The 16,961-nt window shown below is 47.0% G+C and overlaps 1 protein-coding gene across 1 annotated transcript; it reads right to left on the bottom strand.

Annotated features, from left to right (window-relative positions):
- Positions 1 to 235: 235 nt before the first annotated feature.
- Positions 236 to 15,083, bottom strand: LOC142912068 (hydroxylysine kinase-like). The gene is made up of 5 exons (XM_076060360.1): positions 14,360 to 15,083; positions 11,226 to 11,368; positions 9,613 to 9,793; positions 8,186 to 8,465; positions 236 to 7,473 (listed from the first exon to the last, which is right to left on the bottom strand). Exons 1-5 carry the CDS (start codon positions 14,682 to 14,684, stop codon positions 7,299 to 7,301), a joined length of 1,104 nt encoding a protein of 367 aa, XP_075916475.1. The 5' UTR covers positions 14,685 to 15,083; the 3' UTR covers positions 236 to 7,298.
- Positions 15,084 to 16,961: the final 1,878 nt, after the last annotated feature.

Raw genomic sequence — 16,961 nt, 5'->3', positions numbered from 1 at the left:
ATTTTCACAGCCTCAGATCAATCCACTGCTGGATGATGCCTTTCCCCATATTATATGGGTTACTTGACCATACTGCACCACACTGGTCAATGCGGTTTGTTTGAAGGAGTCCAGATATCACTTTCAATTCATGTTATAGTCATTCCCTGTAATCGAACTTACAGTGAGGGAAAAAAGTATTTGATCCCCTGCTGATTTTGTACGTTTGCCCACTGACAAAGAAATGATCAGTCTATAATTTTCATGGTAGGTTTATTTGAACAGTGAGAGACAGAATAACAACAAAAATCCAGAAAAACGCATGTCAAAAATTTTATAAATTGATTTGCATTTTAATGAGGGAAATAAGTATTTGACCCCTCTGCAAAACATGACTTAGTACTTGGTGGCAAAACCCAGGAGTGTCCCACTTTTGTAGAGGAAACCTTTACAGCAAAATCATCAAACACCCACCACCCCCACCCCACTACCGTTCCCAAAGTCCGCCGAGTGGAAGGTCATGGCAACGCAAGAAAGTCGACTGATCTTTCACGAGGCCAGGACTCCCCACGCCCATGTCTGAGGGTTCTAAGGTCAACTGTAGTTTAGATTAACAAAAATATCTGAATGCAACCGCAACTCACAAAATAACAAAATTAACCCAGAATGCACCAAATCTCGTCAGATCTTTGAAGCTCAGCCGGGGAAGAGCCTGGGTTTAGTGCTTAATTTGAAGACTGTCTGGGAAAAGCAGACGTTTCAGGCCTTGCGCTGCAAGTTGGCCAACAGATGTCGGTGTACGGTGACGCTTTTTATATTCTTGGTTATTTTGGTAAAGTCACGTAGAAGGGAAACAATAAAATAAAAATGTAAAACATCTATGCAGTTGTCGAGTGTTACCCCCCCCCCCCACCACCTTTCGTATGCACAGGTAATCTCCGAGTTACTCCGGTTTCCTCTCACGAGCCAAACAAGCTACAAAGGAATTGGTCGAACATCTGAACGCTGGAACTTCATGAATACAAAATCTCAGAAACAGTCAGGATTTCCTGAGTAAATGAACGGGAAAAAAAATATTCTGACAGTATTATTATTATCACCCACGGATGCGCATGTGAGCGGGGCTTAATTTCAACCACGTCCCACACACGGCACACCACGTCCAGTACGCACTTCTCACACTACGGCCGTGGCTACACAAAAAAATCACGTGTGCCTCCTCCGGTCTACCAGCGACCCGGAAAATATTCCATGAGAAATGTAAGGCCTCCTCGTGTGCGGGCGCGCCACGCGTGAAGACTGAATGGACTTTGGGGGGCTGTGGCCCTCTGGTTGTACGTGGAATGTACGGGGGGTGTGGTGGTTGGCCCAACTGGATGCGGACCGCTATAAATTCCGTGCACTGCACAAACCCCCGGAATAAAACCACGGCCTTTGCCGGACCACTGGGGGCAACCAGCGAGCTAAAAAGAGGTCAGAGTTGGAAAAGGTCCACCCCCCCCTCCCCCTTCTTTCTCTCCCCCTCACTTGTGAAAATGAATGAACAATTTGTTCGATTACAATGCCATTGTTTCGAAGAGATCAAACGGATTATCTTTCGTCTTGGCTACACAGCCGTACGTGTGCGTGTATACATCCCCCGTTTGTCAATCCACTGCTGGATAAGGGCTCACGCCACCCAGCAGTCGGTAGTGAGGGGTTATCTGACCACACGTCAGTGTGTCTTGATAAAGCTCAGGGGGAGTACAGACACAAAATGGATTTAGCTGCACTGCCCGGAACGCCCACTACTACTGCACCTGTGTTTTGTGCAAGGTGGTCGCCCATCCGAGCAGTATCCAGGCTCAAAACCTGCTCAGACGAGATAGGTGCGCGGTTAGGCCGCAGGCCAATAGGGGTCGCATGCAGACACTTCTAGAACACAAATCGCATGTCATTGTGGTTTGCGTTGACAACACTGCACGTCGGCGTCACGAGCGACTAGTCCCATGCTGTGGACCCTGGGCAATAATCATTGGCAAATAAAAACAGATAAGTAGCTGGATATAAGCACACCTGCTATAAGCACAGTTCCTATATGGCAACACATTCTTACGTTACACTGGTGGCCTTGCTCTGTAAAGGGTGTGCTTATATCCAGATTCTACTGCAACTGGCGGGCGTGTTAGGAAAACTTGATAACCCACACAAGCAGCACACCTTCGTGAGAGGTAGGGCTTTGTAAAAGAGAGTAAGGGGATGGAAGAGATGATGCGAGCGAATGTTTTAAGGCCACTGTGCGGAACATCTGTACGGGGAAAGTTCTATTGTCAAGCGCTTCAAAGAAGTCACACGTGGGGTTAGAGAGAAGAATAATAAGTGTGGGTTACCAGGTTATTCTGGGACACCCCTCGATTGTGGTGCAATTGCTAGAGACCCTACGACAGCACCGTCACATTTGATCATCAACCGCAACTAAATCATTATTAACATCTAAAGATTCCAGTAATAATAAGCGACTTAACATCACCATTCCTGCCTCCCCAATCTAATTACAGTGGCGAGTAAGTTCACCGAGCGAGCGATGTCAATTATAATGATGTTCTAAAGCGTTTGGAGAGCTTAAAATTTAAAGAACGAGAGCGGAGTCTCGACATTTACGACTTGGAAAAATTGAAAAACCGCCATTTTAATGACAGGCCCCTCAAATGTAAGACCAAAACATTTTAGACTTGGGTGTCTTATTTTTTCACAAACTCAGACTTAATCAAGTTTGCATCTGGAGATGCTGAAGGGTGACACATTCCAAACATGACATCAGATTTTAAAATCCGAAAACTGCGATTTGCCCTCTTAAAAATTCCGTGGGCTAAAACTTGTGTGTGTGTGTGTGTTTGTCGTTTGCAAGCTTGGGTCCTGCGAAAGTATTGTCTGGAAGTGTTGAAGGATGTCAAATCCAAACATGACAGAATTTAAAAAATTCGGCATCCGCATTGTTGCTTAATTTCAGCCTAAGCCTGTTCAGGTTTGCGTGTGTACGTATAGACGGTGCTTTGAAGGGGGTTGGCATTCGAAACATGTCGCGTTTTTCAATAACTGAATTTTCGGGGGATTTCTTTTTGTAAGTGCGTGGCACACAGGGTGGTGCGCTGCTATGCAGGATTTTCAAATGGATACGCGCGACATTGACAGCATAATTGGAAATCACATCGACAAGCGCCATAGGGAATATCTTCAATGACATTCATTTATATTTTTATTTTTTCGATTTTTATATTTTACGTGCCGAAAGTTGTTTTTGCGCCAATTTTTATTTTGCTTCTCACCTGCGCCGAAAAAAAATACACTTAACGTGAAATATATTCGGGGAGGGGGGCGGGGGGGGGCAGGAAACTAAAACAACACGACACAATAGTTCAAAGCTAGGCACACGTTGCACGCTGCACTGAAACTCTGCGTGAACTACATGTGAACTACATGTGAACTACATGTGAACTACATGTCAACTGTGAACGCCGTTTTGTCAACAGCGCTGGATGCAGCAACAATACGTTCCTAACGCACGAGCAGCTACGGCAGGGAGCAATGTTGGGATTAACCACAGGTTGTCGCCCCAGGAGGTAGCCGTGCAGAGGAACGCAAGCATCGTTTCCGGAGGATAGCTCTCCGCAGCTGGGCCGCTCGCGTCTCTCCTGTTTTGTTAAAAAATAAAGGCACTTTTGAAGGCGGAAAACTGGCTACACGCGTTACGCCAGTACTATCCTGTGCGCGCAGGTTATGCATGTAGGTAAATACTAGGCATGTACGAATAAGACTACCCCCCCCCACCACCCAGCAGTTCGACGTATCGTCATCACTCGGGCGCTGCGATAGATTCAAGATTAAACAATTTGGTTTTAATTACCAAATGTGGTGAACGCGGCACCTCGAGTGCCTGCGGTGGATTAGGTGACCGGATCAATTAGGTGGATTGCACGGATGGAATGCAAGTGGTTTCCCAGTAAAAGTGGAACATCTGGACCAGCGCAAGGGGCGATTCTAACGTTCGCTATTTGCCACACGTGTTGCGAGCATACGGAATCGCCGTCGATCGAGGATTCTGATCCGCTGCGTCGTTACTACGACCGATAAAAACACCGGTCCTGCAGTGGGTCACCATCGATGATGAAACTCGCATTTGTATTGTTTCACACTTTTTTTCGTTCTCGTCTCTACGGTTTTCGTTTACTCAACTTGGCCCGACTGCGATGCGTACCGTGTCGCTCGGACATCGTTTGCATCACTTGTAAATGACAAATTCCCAAATGCACGATTAGATGCGAACGTTTGTGGGTGTAGGAATCGTTTGTTTACGGTCTATGCATCGCTACACGCCTAGTATTTGTGTATGCACACCCATACTTGTGTGTACAGATACGCTTATGCATGTAAAATACTATGGGCGATATTCTGATTTTAAAAAATTACTTGCTTGCATTTGTAACAACAATTATGGATCTTCTTATGGATTTTTGACCACTTACACGATGTCCTAATTTTTATGCGTTTTGGGGGTTTTAACAAGTGATGTCACGTGGCAATTACCTCCTGTCAAGTGACACCACTCTTGGCGTGAAGGTGATGCCACCTGTTTGTGACATCACTTTTTCAGATCAATATAAAGAATATTTATTTATTTTGTCCCAAATTTTACGTCTCAGCCTGGATTGCAAGATTTTTCAGATTAATCTGAAAATCGGGAACATCCCTAATAGTAATACATATACATCATAATTCTAACAGCATGCATTTAATGTCTCAATGTACACGTTTACTGTATAAGATTGTGAATGTACCTGTTACAGGGGTGTCCACCAATCACTGAAGAAAATGGATTACAGTAGACTGCAGTCCTAGCTATGTTTATGAAATCACATAACCCATTCACACTTGGTAATGTGAAGATTTCATCATCTGTGTCTCATGCCCTCCTCTCGACCGCCACATGTCGACCATCGCGTTGACACGCATCATATCGAGATTTAAAAGTCCCAGGTGTTTGCCAACATCACGTGCTTTTCTCGTGTGCTGCTATCGGCGACCACTCTAGAAAGATGGATGACCAACGGATGCAGTTATTTAGGAATTGGTGATTTTGCACAATGACCAAGGCGGAGACATTTTTGTGCGCTCGGCACGCGCCTCTGTGCGTGCTGCCGACACGGATTCGCTCGAGGTTTTCGCAAACGTTAAATGCAAGCACGGTAAGGATGATTTTTGCTGCCAATATTTCAGCCAGGGGGACACGTTAAAGATCCCTTGGCGTAGTTCGCAAGAGTGGGACCACTGTGCGCTGGTGTCAGGGTCCACGTTTGGCGAAAATTACACCGCAAATTATCTCGATTGGATACATGGTGTTCATCACTCTCCCTACTGCCCATCCGAATGCCCCAGGTCAGTCTTCACATGAGACCATCCTGGTCTCTTGGGTTCTCACCTGCATGAACATAGCAAACTTGAAACTTGAACCGCACAGTTCAATTAGATGTATAATTACGATTATTTAATTATGGGTACATTCAAGGACAACACACCCTGTACAGGACAATGTGCTATACATACGAATATAATTATATGGGCCTAAGTAAGCAATGTCAATGTACGCCCCATAAAAACATGTATGAATGTACACATGCATACATGCATGTATACATACATGCATGCATACACACATGACCTATGGGAAAAAATGTATGTGTATGGAAATACGTATACGTGTCAATGTACGCGCCATACAGACATATACCCATGCATGTGTTGCGTACACATACATGGGTATATGTTTGTAAATGTATTTACAAATGTATAGATCTGCCAACAAGTTCCTATGTAAATTATTAGTGGACTTATATATTTATATCTGTACATATGAATGCATGTGTGTAGGTATGAATGTACACATGCATGTATACATCCATGCATACACACGTAACCTATGGAAAGCAAATGTACATGTGTATGGAAATATGTATAAATCCGTGTATGTACATATGCAACAAGGCAGTGGGTGACCAGTGCCTCCAGGTTGAGGAAACAACAGCTTCCACTTCAGGTTTGTTCAACCTCCGGTGACGTGAGATTGAGAGGCACGCGTACAGGCCTCGTGTCAATCCACTGCTGTATGAGGACGACCCCCACCCCACGTCGTGCTGCTCCGTTGGGGTCACGTGACCACAATTCACCGTGCCGGTCAGTGCGGGTTAAAGGCGGCCAAGAATGGACACGGGAGCATAGAAGCACAATACGACAATGGATTTTGTCTGTGACGGCCCTGTGCTTTCCCCGCCCATCACTTGGCGCGTACAGGTGGATTCATTGAGAACTGGAACGTGAAAAAAAAGTCTGATGATGAAGAAGCTCCTTTGCTAGGGACCAATTATACGGAGCAGTTTATCCCGGGAAGATATGTGCCCCTGTCCGGTTGGAGAAAGCGCCGATGTAACTGCCGCTCCGAATCTTATTCGTGCCTTCATCGTGCTCGTTGATTAATCATGGAGGGACCCCTCTCTGTGGACTCCACAAATCTCCCACCTTCCTAAGTGCAAGTGATCGTCCAACCTTCAAACTTGCACCCATCAATGAGAACGCATCAACCCGGTACTCGGATCCCTCCACTGTGCTCTCAATCTAATTCCGACTCAACCGCAAGATGGAGGATCTTGAAGACGCCTTCAATGTCTTCAAGATCTTCCATGGGCTCTCAACGCTCCTACCTCTCCCCCCCTCTAATCGCCTATATTATCTGCACACCGGCAACTAAGATCTCCCATCTTACTACCCCTGTTCAAGTCCAGCCCAAAATCTTTCCTCGTCCTTCTTGTCTACGATCGTCTCAAGTCTCCGAAATGTTTCAAAGAAGAAAATGAATAAATACTTTCCTGTTTTTGGGCGATTCCCAGCGATGCGGATTTAGACGGTCTCTCAATGCGCTTGGATCGTATTGCCGATGAAGCCAATGCCGTCGCATTCCAGTTACTCAACGGATCCACCGGACGCGCGCGCCATTGCCCGAGACTGGAAAACCCGAGGTGGCACTTGTGGCCTCCTCAACCTGAAGCCACGAAAAACCTCTCCTATGCATTAAGTGCCTGGCATGAGCAATTCACATTTTCCAGATTCCGTATTCAAAGATCGCACGTGTCCAAAACCAACGGCGCCATGTTCAAGTTGAAACCGGTTCCTTGCGAAGCCTCGGGAGGTACCGGTGGGGCGAGTGGGAGGACGTGTCTCACGGTGGGCCCCCCCCCACCCCAAACTCCCCCTTCTCTCTCCTCGCCGTCTGCTCGATCTCCACCACGGTTCTAGTTTCTGTACCGTGCCGCAACATCGGACCACAGCCTCTGCATGTCCTCCAGGCCCCTGGTCCAGAGCTCGCGTAGCTTCACCCAGCCGGTGCGCGCCGTTATCAGCAGGTAGTCGGCGTTCTGCGGGTATCGCAGGATCGTGTAGCGGGCCATGACCAGCGACTGGCAGAACCTGCGGGGAAAAGTAGACCATGTTGTTGTTGTCGCCGTTGCTGTTGTGACGGTTAATATCGTTTGTTATTCAAGAGGTTTTTGCTGCCGACTTGTTGATCGGCTGGGATTTTAGCGTCCAGGAATCGCAGCCATAGTTGGATCAAGTCTCGTGGTCAGCAGCAGAAGTGCCAGCAGAAGGAAAGTCGCCGTCTTCATCTTCCTCGTCTCCAGCAGCAGCAGCAGCAGCAGCGTGATCAGCAACATGATCGTAAACAACATCGCTATGAGTGTCTTTTCTATAATCATCATCACCGTCATCAGCAGCATCCGTAGAAGTGCTGTTAGCAACATCATGGTAATCAGCATTATTATGTCTTAACTGTTACTGATCCCCCCCGTTCACCAATACACATTAACCAGCATGGTGAAGTATGGTCAACCACCGCGACAATCGACATGGCATTGGCAAGACCTTCATTCATCATTGGTCTGATGAAGAGCTTTAAATAAATAATAAAGCACGTGTGTTTTTTTTTGCCGCACAATCATCGAGTTTATCGGATTCTCGCCAGACTTGGATTAATTCTCGTTACGCAACCGCCACTGGTTTTTGAAGCCAACGTTTCCCGATGCGGCCAACGGCGATCCGGGCAGACCCGACCCGACCTGCCCCGGCCCCCCTCCCCACCTCCGCTCTCACCTGCACGCCACCAGGAAGTAAACGGCCCTACCTCTCGTCCTCGCTGAGGGCCTGCACGCTCTCGTAGCCGGCCAGGACGTGACCCCCGGCCTCCATCGCCTCTCCGCTCTCCACCATCATGTACATGATGGCCATGGCCAGGTCGTACACGTGGTAGCCGAACATCATCGAGTTGAGGTCCACAATGCCAGAGACGCGGTGCCGCGGCGCTCCCTCCGCCGACTTGGGCCCCTGCTGCTGCTGCTGCTCGCTTCCCGCGGCCACCTCCTGCACCAGGATGTTGTCGTCATTGAAGTCACCGTGGATTATGCCTGCGGCGAGGGAGAAAACGTCGAATTTGATTTCGTCCGTTGTCTTTTATTGTTGACCGTCCTCCCCTCGTCGCCGTCGTCATCGTTCGTGCCCGTGCCGTTTTTATTCCGGCCGCACGATTGGTGTTGCGCAAGCCGCGTGTGCGAGTCTAAGAACGGCCCCCGCAGAGTCTCAGTGAATAACCGACTTCTCCTGCCTTCAAAGGCACAGAATTACAATAACCCACCAGCGTCGTACAACCCTGTACAGGGGCGAGATATGGAGCGGTGTGTAGTGGTATGCACACCGCATCACGAGCCCTTGATTCCCGGCCATGGAGAACATCACTGATATCTGAACCAGTCCTGGGATCCTACCTACCTCCTCACCGACCAGCATGGTGAAGGAGGCAAAACAACCCCCATGACCCTACACAGCCTGGGAATGCCTTCGTCCAGATAGTGCATTGACAAAGGGCTGTACATTATTATTATGAGTATATGTGTAACAAAAACTGTTGAACACAATTTAGCATGCATTGAAAAATGATTTGGTAGAAATTACAATTATGATTTATATACAGTAGCATCTGAATGTAATAAACCTGTCATTTGATTTCACCTGTGATCCGTGTCTGTGCGAGTGTCCCCCATTACATGCATGCCTTGTAATGCATCTGTGTATGCTGGGTAAAAGTAATCACGTGAAGCACATTGCAAAGAAAATGCTTGCCACAAATGAATCACAATACCTTGCTGATCTCGTCAAGCAGCATAAACCATCACGCGAATTCGGGTGATCCTCGCAGCGGCTTTTGGCTAACCATCGAACAAACAAAGACGGTCACCGCATCGCGCGCTTTCAGATGCACTTTTGCGGCCGTCTGAAAAGCTCTTCTTTCCGATATTAGGAAGGCACTGGAGCTATGCACTTTTAAACCTAGATTGAACACTAATTTATTTTTGAACTGATTTTTTGTGTTTAGTTTGTTGTCCTTCCCCCGCACCTCCGATTAGCACGGTTGGCTACGTACGGTGCGAAAGAAGTTCAACGTACACACGTACGCGGCACCCGTCGTGGCTTCAAGGCCTCGTCGGTGGCCTGAAGCGCCCCTCGCCCCCTGAGGCATGGAGCTACGTCCCGGGTGAAGCTGCGAGGCGAGCGTACATCTGGTAAACTTGTGCAGGTTGGGTTGGATCTCCTCGCGGAACTTGGCGATGACCTCCCTGACCAGACCCTGGTTGGGGTCGCCGTCCAGAGTGAAGAGGTAGGGCTCGAGCAGGTGGGTGTTTGACAGGTTCCAGATGAAATTGTCTCGTTGCAGGGAGTGCAGGAACGGGTGCTCAAACTATGCAGATGTTTAAAAACGAAGGCGGTAAGATGACAAAAAATGCAATACGAGATTAACATCGCATTGGCCAGTTGAGTACACATGTAAGTTAAAGGCAGCAAAACGTCAAGCTAGCAAAGGATAGTCTTCGTTTCAAAAAATATGTTCTCCTTGACTTATTATTTTCTCTTTGTTTTTTTTTCCGGTAAAGTCACGTAGGTAAAACTATAAAATAAAAGAATAAATGAAAAAACAACTACATTTTTAAAAATTCTATCATTTTATAGTTTTACCTACGTGACTTTACCGAAAAAACCAAAGAGTATAAATCCTTGCAGTCACGAAAGCTAAAAATCTAGACTTATTATGCAGCTGAGGGTGGGGCTGCCCAAGTCCTGCGTGCGGCTGGCAAATGTTTGATTGGTATTTGTGAATAACAGGACACTTGAATGGATCTGAGAAGTAGTTTTGTGAGATCACCTTCTGTGGGCCATTCTCTAACCAGAGGTGATGCACAGAATGAGATGTTTTTTTCCATCTCATGACATGGCACCAATTAGCACAACTCATACAGCCCTTATCAAGGCACTGCCGTATTCAGTGTTGGTCATGTAGGGTGTTTGACCATACTTCGCCAAACTGGTCAGTGTAGGTTGGTGAACGATAGAGGACAAGGGGAGTTGGGGGGGGCAGGACTGGTTCAGATATCACTTGCCACGAATGTTAGCCGTGGCCGGAAATAAAACTCAGGTGGCCGGGTTCGTAGCGCAGTGTGCTCACAACTGCACCACCGCTCCACCCCGACGCTTGGAATAAAATTTGGGGGGGGGGGCAGACAACAAAAATACGTTGCTTGAAAACCAGCCATTCGATCACTTGGAAGGACTCTCACGTTGCTAATTATGAACAGCTACGTACGTTCCGAGCGAGTGGGCTCGTTACGTCACATTACACTTGCATACCGAGAGAAAAGGCTCGCCGAGACTCAAGACTTTTTTTTAAGATTGTCGTAGTAAGGGGTTGGGGAAACTATCGCTCCGCATTTCCCAATGAAGTAATTTGCGAGTTATTTCTTTTTTGCCTCTTTACTTTGGCAAATATTCTCATATTCTTGTTTCTTTCGGTAAAGTCACGTAGAAGGGAAACAATAAAATAATAAAAATATAAAACAATAGAATTTTCACGACGTTTCGACTGCAACACAAGCAATCATCATCAGGTGTGAAAACCACAACAATAATTTTTTTTTTCAAATTTCCTTGTTGTGGTTTTCACACCTCATGACGATTGCTTGTGTTGCAGTCGAAACGTCGTGAGAATTTCATTGTTTTATATTTTTTTTTTATTTTATTGTTTCCCTTCTACGTGGTGGTGACTTTACCGAAAGCAACAAGAATATGAATCCCTGCAGTCTCATGTCACGTGTCAAGAGGCGCTCGTGCGCTCGTACCTGCTGCAGGGCTTGGTGGATGCTCGCTGCCAGCTTGCCCACCTGGTAGTACAGGCTGCCATCCGCCAGCACCCTGGACAGCGGCACGCCGGGCAGGTACGTGAGCAGCCGCACGTTGAACTCCTTCTCTCCTTCGCCGCAGTCTGAGAATTCACAGCAGGAGTCGCCACCGAGGTCAAGAGGTCACCACGGTTAGTGAAATCTCACCGTCGCTTCCTTTTGCTGGAACATAAAAAGCTGTTTGGAAGCTGATATCGGAACCTCCAAGGTCTGGCCAAAGTGTCAACTCACCACTTTGCGCCCTGTGTTCATTACCCACGTGCTATACTACACAGGGTCTCTGATGAATTGCTCAACTGATAGCCAAAGCTACTATTCTTTTGTTTAGGAAATTAAGCGACAATTGGCTGCTCAGTATTAAATGGTTAATAACAATAATGAATGTGCCAAGTCCGATATATAACGCACATAAAATTCGTGTAGTCTTTAAAACGCCAATCTCTCAAGCAACTTGAATCGAGTATTTCTGTCCCCCCCCCCCCCCCCAAAATAGTAAATTGGAGTGATTTTTTTCTCATGACTTTCTTTCACGGTACTATTAACCCAGAAATTAATAACACGAACGCATTCCGAAATTCGCATTCCTATATGGCCTTGTTGTCTAAACCGCTGTAGCTAAATAAAGCATTTGAGAGGAATAATACCTCGCCACACCCATGAGTAAGGCATCCGCCAAAGTTGCAACGTGGCACGCAACCCTCACGCCTTAGCGCACGCTGGCTGGAACCGGGGGCAATTCGCCCAGGTTTGGGCCAGAATGGATACGTCAGCACACGAGTCTAGCTGAATTCCCTGGGTTCAGCTTGAGCAAATTACTTAGGAGCAGGGTGAATGGGGGCCCCATCTGCATCAGGAGGCGACTTTTATCGCTCGTTCCATCACGTAAATATAAGGGTCAGCGGCATTCCGTGATCTTCGCATTCCAAACACGGCGTTGGGCGGCGATGTCAGCTCACGCGATGAACCCCGAGCCTGGGTTTAAAGGAGCGCTGCTAGCCCAGGCATTATAATCAGAATATGTACTTTTACTGGAGGAATCCGATGAGCTATGAAGCACTTTGCTTTACAAATGTTTAGCAGCCCAGTGTTGTCCCAACTACAGCCCGTGGGCCAAGCCCGAACCACCAAAATTAATTCATTCTGGTCTACAGGACAACTATCCCGCCACGCCTTACAAGAACTTATTAAGTACATGTCTCAGTCAGCAATACTCACTTGAAATTACACACGACAACCGTCGCCCCCGCGCCCTCCCCCCAACTGAAAAGTTTGACAAGACCCTCCCGATACTCAGTGAGGCTCTACTGTGAAAACAAGTGTAACAATGATTACAATAATAATATTAATAGAAGTGATGCGATGCAGGAGGCCGGAGTGGGTGTGGGGGAGAGATAAGCTCTGTATCGACATGTTTGCATTTCTCTAAATCTCTCCTCTTGTGGATAGATCTTTCTCCTATCTCTTCCATATAAATATCATATTTCTGATTAAATCTCTCTCTGAATGAGTTAAATGATATCACCCTGCTGCTCTATTTAAGACCGGGAGCAAGTGAGGGCTTCACCATTCTGGCGAATTGCTCGATGATGCTGGATGTAATTACCAGCGAAACGTCGTACTCAAATATTGTAAATGTTGTGGATTCTCTCTTCATCACACCGGTGGGCTAAAGTAGTGAACTATTTTGTCTGTTGTCAACGTGACACATTTTTTACTGTTTGGCTGTGTCGGGTGGTGGAGGGTTATGACACATTTATAAATAACGCGATCTCACCCAAAAACCTTTATCATGAATAAATCTCTCTCATATCTCTACAATATATCACTTGTGACATATCTTTGCCGTCTATGCTTGTTCATGTAATACATGGTTTTGGTTTGACATGTTCCCCTTGTCAGCCAATCCGGAACTCGATGCAAAGAGTTTGACGTTTGCTTCTCAGGGTCTCGTGGGAAGATAAGCAGAAACAAAAATGACAATTTAGGTTTTCTAAGTATGTTGAAATTCTTTCGCACCATACGTACGTAGCCAACCGTGATCATCGGAGGTGTGGGGAGGTGGAACACACTGTGCAGTTGGTGAATGGCGGCGTCGGTGAACTGTACAAACATTATATCTACCAACCTGCAGGTCAGTAGATGAGAAAACAGAAAGTGTGCTTCTGATCTCTCACCACAGATGTTATCGTCTCGTCCGTGTGGCTTTGCTGTGAGCAGTCATTCCAGTTTCATCCCACACACCAAACATTGTTTTTTTTATATACATGAATAATTTACAAAATATCACAATGTGGACCTTGGGCCAGTACCAACAAGCAGTGCGTTACATCCACCAACCTCACAAAAACTAAAAAGTATGATCCTTTTACATCACTTATCGTCAGTGGAGTGCGACCCAGTATTATACCGCCGCCTCATGCTCAGATATTGATCGTTGTCTTTGCAAGTATAAACCAATGCTGTATTCGTATGATTACTATCAGCCTATGACTAAATCACCTGGAATGTGCCCTATCATAAGATCTGAAGGCTAAGCAGGTTGAGCCTGGATTAGGGCTTCTATGGGTGACAATCGTGCATTAAACAGGCATCACAGGCTGCTGCGTGGTGCTATGTTGTGGGGGCCAGAGTTCAGTTGCAGCAAAATCAATTGTACTGCACTGTAGATCTATTAAACTTGATTTGTCGCTTTCGTGACTGCAGGAATTACTCTTTGGTTTTTCGGTAAAGTCACATAGAAATAAGAAATAATAATAAAATTACATAATAGCATGCGACGTTTTGATTGCAACGCAAGCAATCATCATCAGGCATAGAAGAGCTAAATTTAAGAGAGAGGAAACACAGAACCGCAGATATATATACAGACACCTAAGTGGAGGGAGTTCACACACAGACACAAAGAGAGACACAACGTATGGAGCACAGAGAGATAGGGTCTCTGTGCCGAGGCCTTAGCATGTAGGGGGAGACAAAGAGAGATGGAGACGCACATCAAGTAGAACAAGATTTAGTATTATGTACATCTCTTCTCCAACGTCTCTGCTCCCGGGACCCCCGCAGGCGCAGCTCACCGATGCTCTCGAGCGACATGATCTTCCCGCTGACGTTGTCCACCACCTCCTCCATGGGGAAGCCCCTCTCCCGCAGGAACCTCATCATGGCCATCTGCACCTCGAGCAGCTGCGGCCGCTGGCTGTCCCGCGTGTTGGTGACCTTGAGCACGAACTGGCGACCGTCGCGCGCCAGCACGCGGTAGTTCTGGTCGACGTAGCTCGCCAGCGGGCTCACCCCCGCCACGCTCACCCCGTAGAGGCGCTCCACCAGCTCCGCCACGCGGGACTCGCTGAGGCACGGCTTCTCGTGCTCGCGGCCATCGTCCTGCGGCGCGGCTTGCATCGTCTTTAACGGACAAAACGAGGGCAATCAAAAAGCTTTTGGGGTTTTGCAAGTGCACGTTGGCGTCCGCTCCATTCGTGCAGCGCAAGGCGCCTCCGATGAGCACGGTTGGCTACGTACGGTGCGAAACAAGCTCAGCGTACACACGAGGCTACACCCTGGAGGCGCTACGCTTCACGGACAGCCCACAGTAGTTGTCGCATTTACAGAGTTGTGCCGACACACGTGGCATACTACTTATTTAAATTACATCTCCGAGATCTTTAGCATCCGACTGTGAAGCAGACAGTGCGCAATATTTACAGTTCATACACCCACAGCGTTAACCGGGGCGGTCGTGGGACTCGTACCACAAACATCTGCAACGCGCTACCGCTCGGCCATGAAGTCAATCGATCGATCAGCGATCAATAAACACGTCTCTTTGCTCGCATCACATTTAATAGCAACACATTTCACCGAACAGAAAAGCACCACTTAAACATGTCAGATATAACATTCGTAATAACAGAGAATTATCCTTGTGTATTTCAGTGGAAATACAGCCAGTGCCTGATAAAGTAGCATTACTGTAACTGGAATTTTAACAAGAACCGTGGGTTTATGCAGCATTGGGGAGCTGCAGCTATGGCCCACCGAGTAAACACCTTGTCCCGTAAGCACGAAATCACGTGTTCAAATTCCACTGGATGTGTAATTGTGTGAATAATAATCAGGGCTTAATCTGTCACTGAATATTTTCCGGGTCGCTGGTGCGGAGTGGAGTTGGCAGCACAGCCCCGGTAGCCACGGCGATAGCGAAAGGTACACGCTGGACGTGGTGTGCCGGGTGTCAGCAGATTTTTCAGAGTCGCTGACACAGGGCAGCCCTGGCCGAAATTATCTCCATACATATGTAAAAGGCAAAGTTGTGATTATGTGTGTCTGTTCAAAATGTTTAGCGTACTTCCCAACATGCAACAAACTTGAAATTTGCCATGTGGGTACTTTCCAGACTGTACACCACGCAAAAAATATTAAAATACACTTTTGTGTTTTTTCGGGGGGGAGGAGGGGGGGGGGAGCTCAATAATGCATTTTTTTGCCCGGCAAGTGAGCTGTGACGTCAAATCTGTCACGTGACCCACGGATGTGGAAGCTTAACGCATTGTAGTGTAGCGGTTAGCGCACTGCGCTACGAACCCGGCAACCCGAGTTCAATTCCCGCTCACGGCCACCACCGGTGACGATTATTTCAACCGCTCCTGGGCCTCCCCTAGATCGACTCAGCCTCAAACGAGTAACTGGTGTGGTGTGTGAACATCGCCACTGGAGACACAAAGGCGGCCGGGCGTGGTGCTGTCACCCACCCCTTCGTCTGTATAGATAAAAGGGAAATTTGTGAATATGTGTGTCTGTTCGAAATGTTTAGCATACTTCCCGACATGCAACAAACTTGAAATTTGCCATGTGGGTAGCTTCCAGACTGTAAACAATGCAAAAAGTATAAAATATACTCTTTGGTTCTATTGGGTAAAGTCACGTAGGTGAAAATAAAATAACAAAAAATCACGACGTTTCGGCCACAACACAAGCGGCCTTCATCAGGTGAAGGGACGAGACTGTCTGGAGGACAGCGCTGGAGTGAGAGAAGCCACGCTCAGATCACGACCTTTAAGCTGTGTGAGAAGAAAAACACAAAGCGCCTTGACAAAGGAATTAGCATATAATTTAGCATTGAAATGGCTCATTGAAATAGCTAAGTTAAAGTATACACATCCGCAGAGGTACCCCTTGACAAAGGAATTCGCATAGAATTTAGCATTGAAATAGCTGAGTGATTAGCTTGTAACTGGTCACAGAAATAGCTATGTTAAAGTCAGAGCATATTTCACGTAAACAAAACGTGCCAATTAGTTACTGCTTCAGCACACTGGTGTATTGGATAGTAAACCCAGAACATTTACCATTAGAGTATGACGGTTCACTGATTATTACAACCAGCTTCATCAGGCGATTTGCCATAATTGTGAAGAAGTATTCCTGTTTCCGTCTTTGAAGTCAACTCAGCCTCAAATGAGTACTTGGTGCAGGGTGTGAACATCGCCACTTGGGAGACAAATGCGGCCGGGCGTGGTGTTTGGCCACCCACCCCATCGTGTGCTGGGCCGGCCTTCATAGGTGTTGGCTCCCAGCCATTGCCCCGAGTCTGTTAAGGCTATACGGGGGTCTTTGTGTGTATGAGATGCATGTGAGTGTGTGTGTATGAGATGCATGTGTGTATGTGATGTGTGTGTG

This window comes from Petromyzon marinus, unplaced genomic scaffold (assembly GCF_048934315.1).
Source record: "Petromyzon marinus isolate PM22_M1 ecotype Great Lakes invasive population unplaced genomic scaffold, UKy_Petmar_22M1.pri1.0 PM_G_Scaffold_184, whole genome shotgun sequence".
Lineage (NCBI taxonomy): Eukaryota > Metazoa > Chordata > Hyperoartia > Petromyzontiformes > Petromyzontidae > Petromyzon > Petromyzon marinus.
Note: the sequence above shows the minus strand (reverse complement) of the source record. Positions and strands in the feature narration are given on the sequence as shown.

Bases quoted from the DNA above. Each gene is read 5' to 3' on its own strand.
- LOC142912068 (XM_076060360.1), bottom strand. From the start codon at position 14,684: ATGCAAGCCGCGCCGCAGGACGATGGCCGCGAGCACGAGAAGCCGTGC. The intron at 9,794-11,225 runs GTACGAGCGCAC...ACATCTGCATAG, and splicing joins TCCACCAAGCCCTGCAGCAG to TTTGAGCACCCGTTCCTGCA. The intron at 7,474-8,185 runs GTAGGGCCGTTT...TTTTCCCCGCAG, and splicing joins GCCCTCAGCGAGGACGAGAG to GTTCTGCCAGTCGCTGGTCA.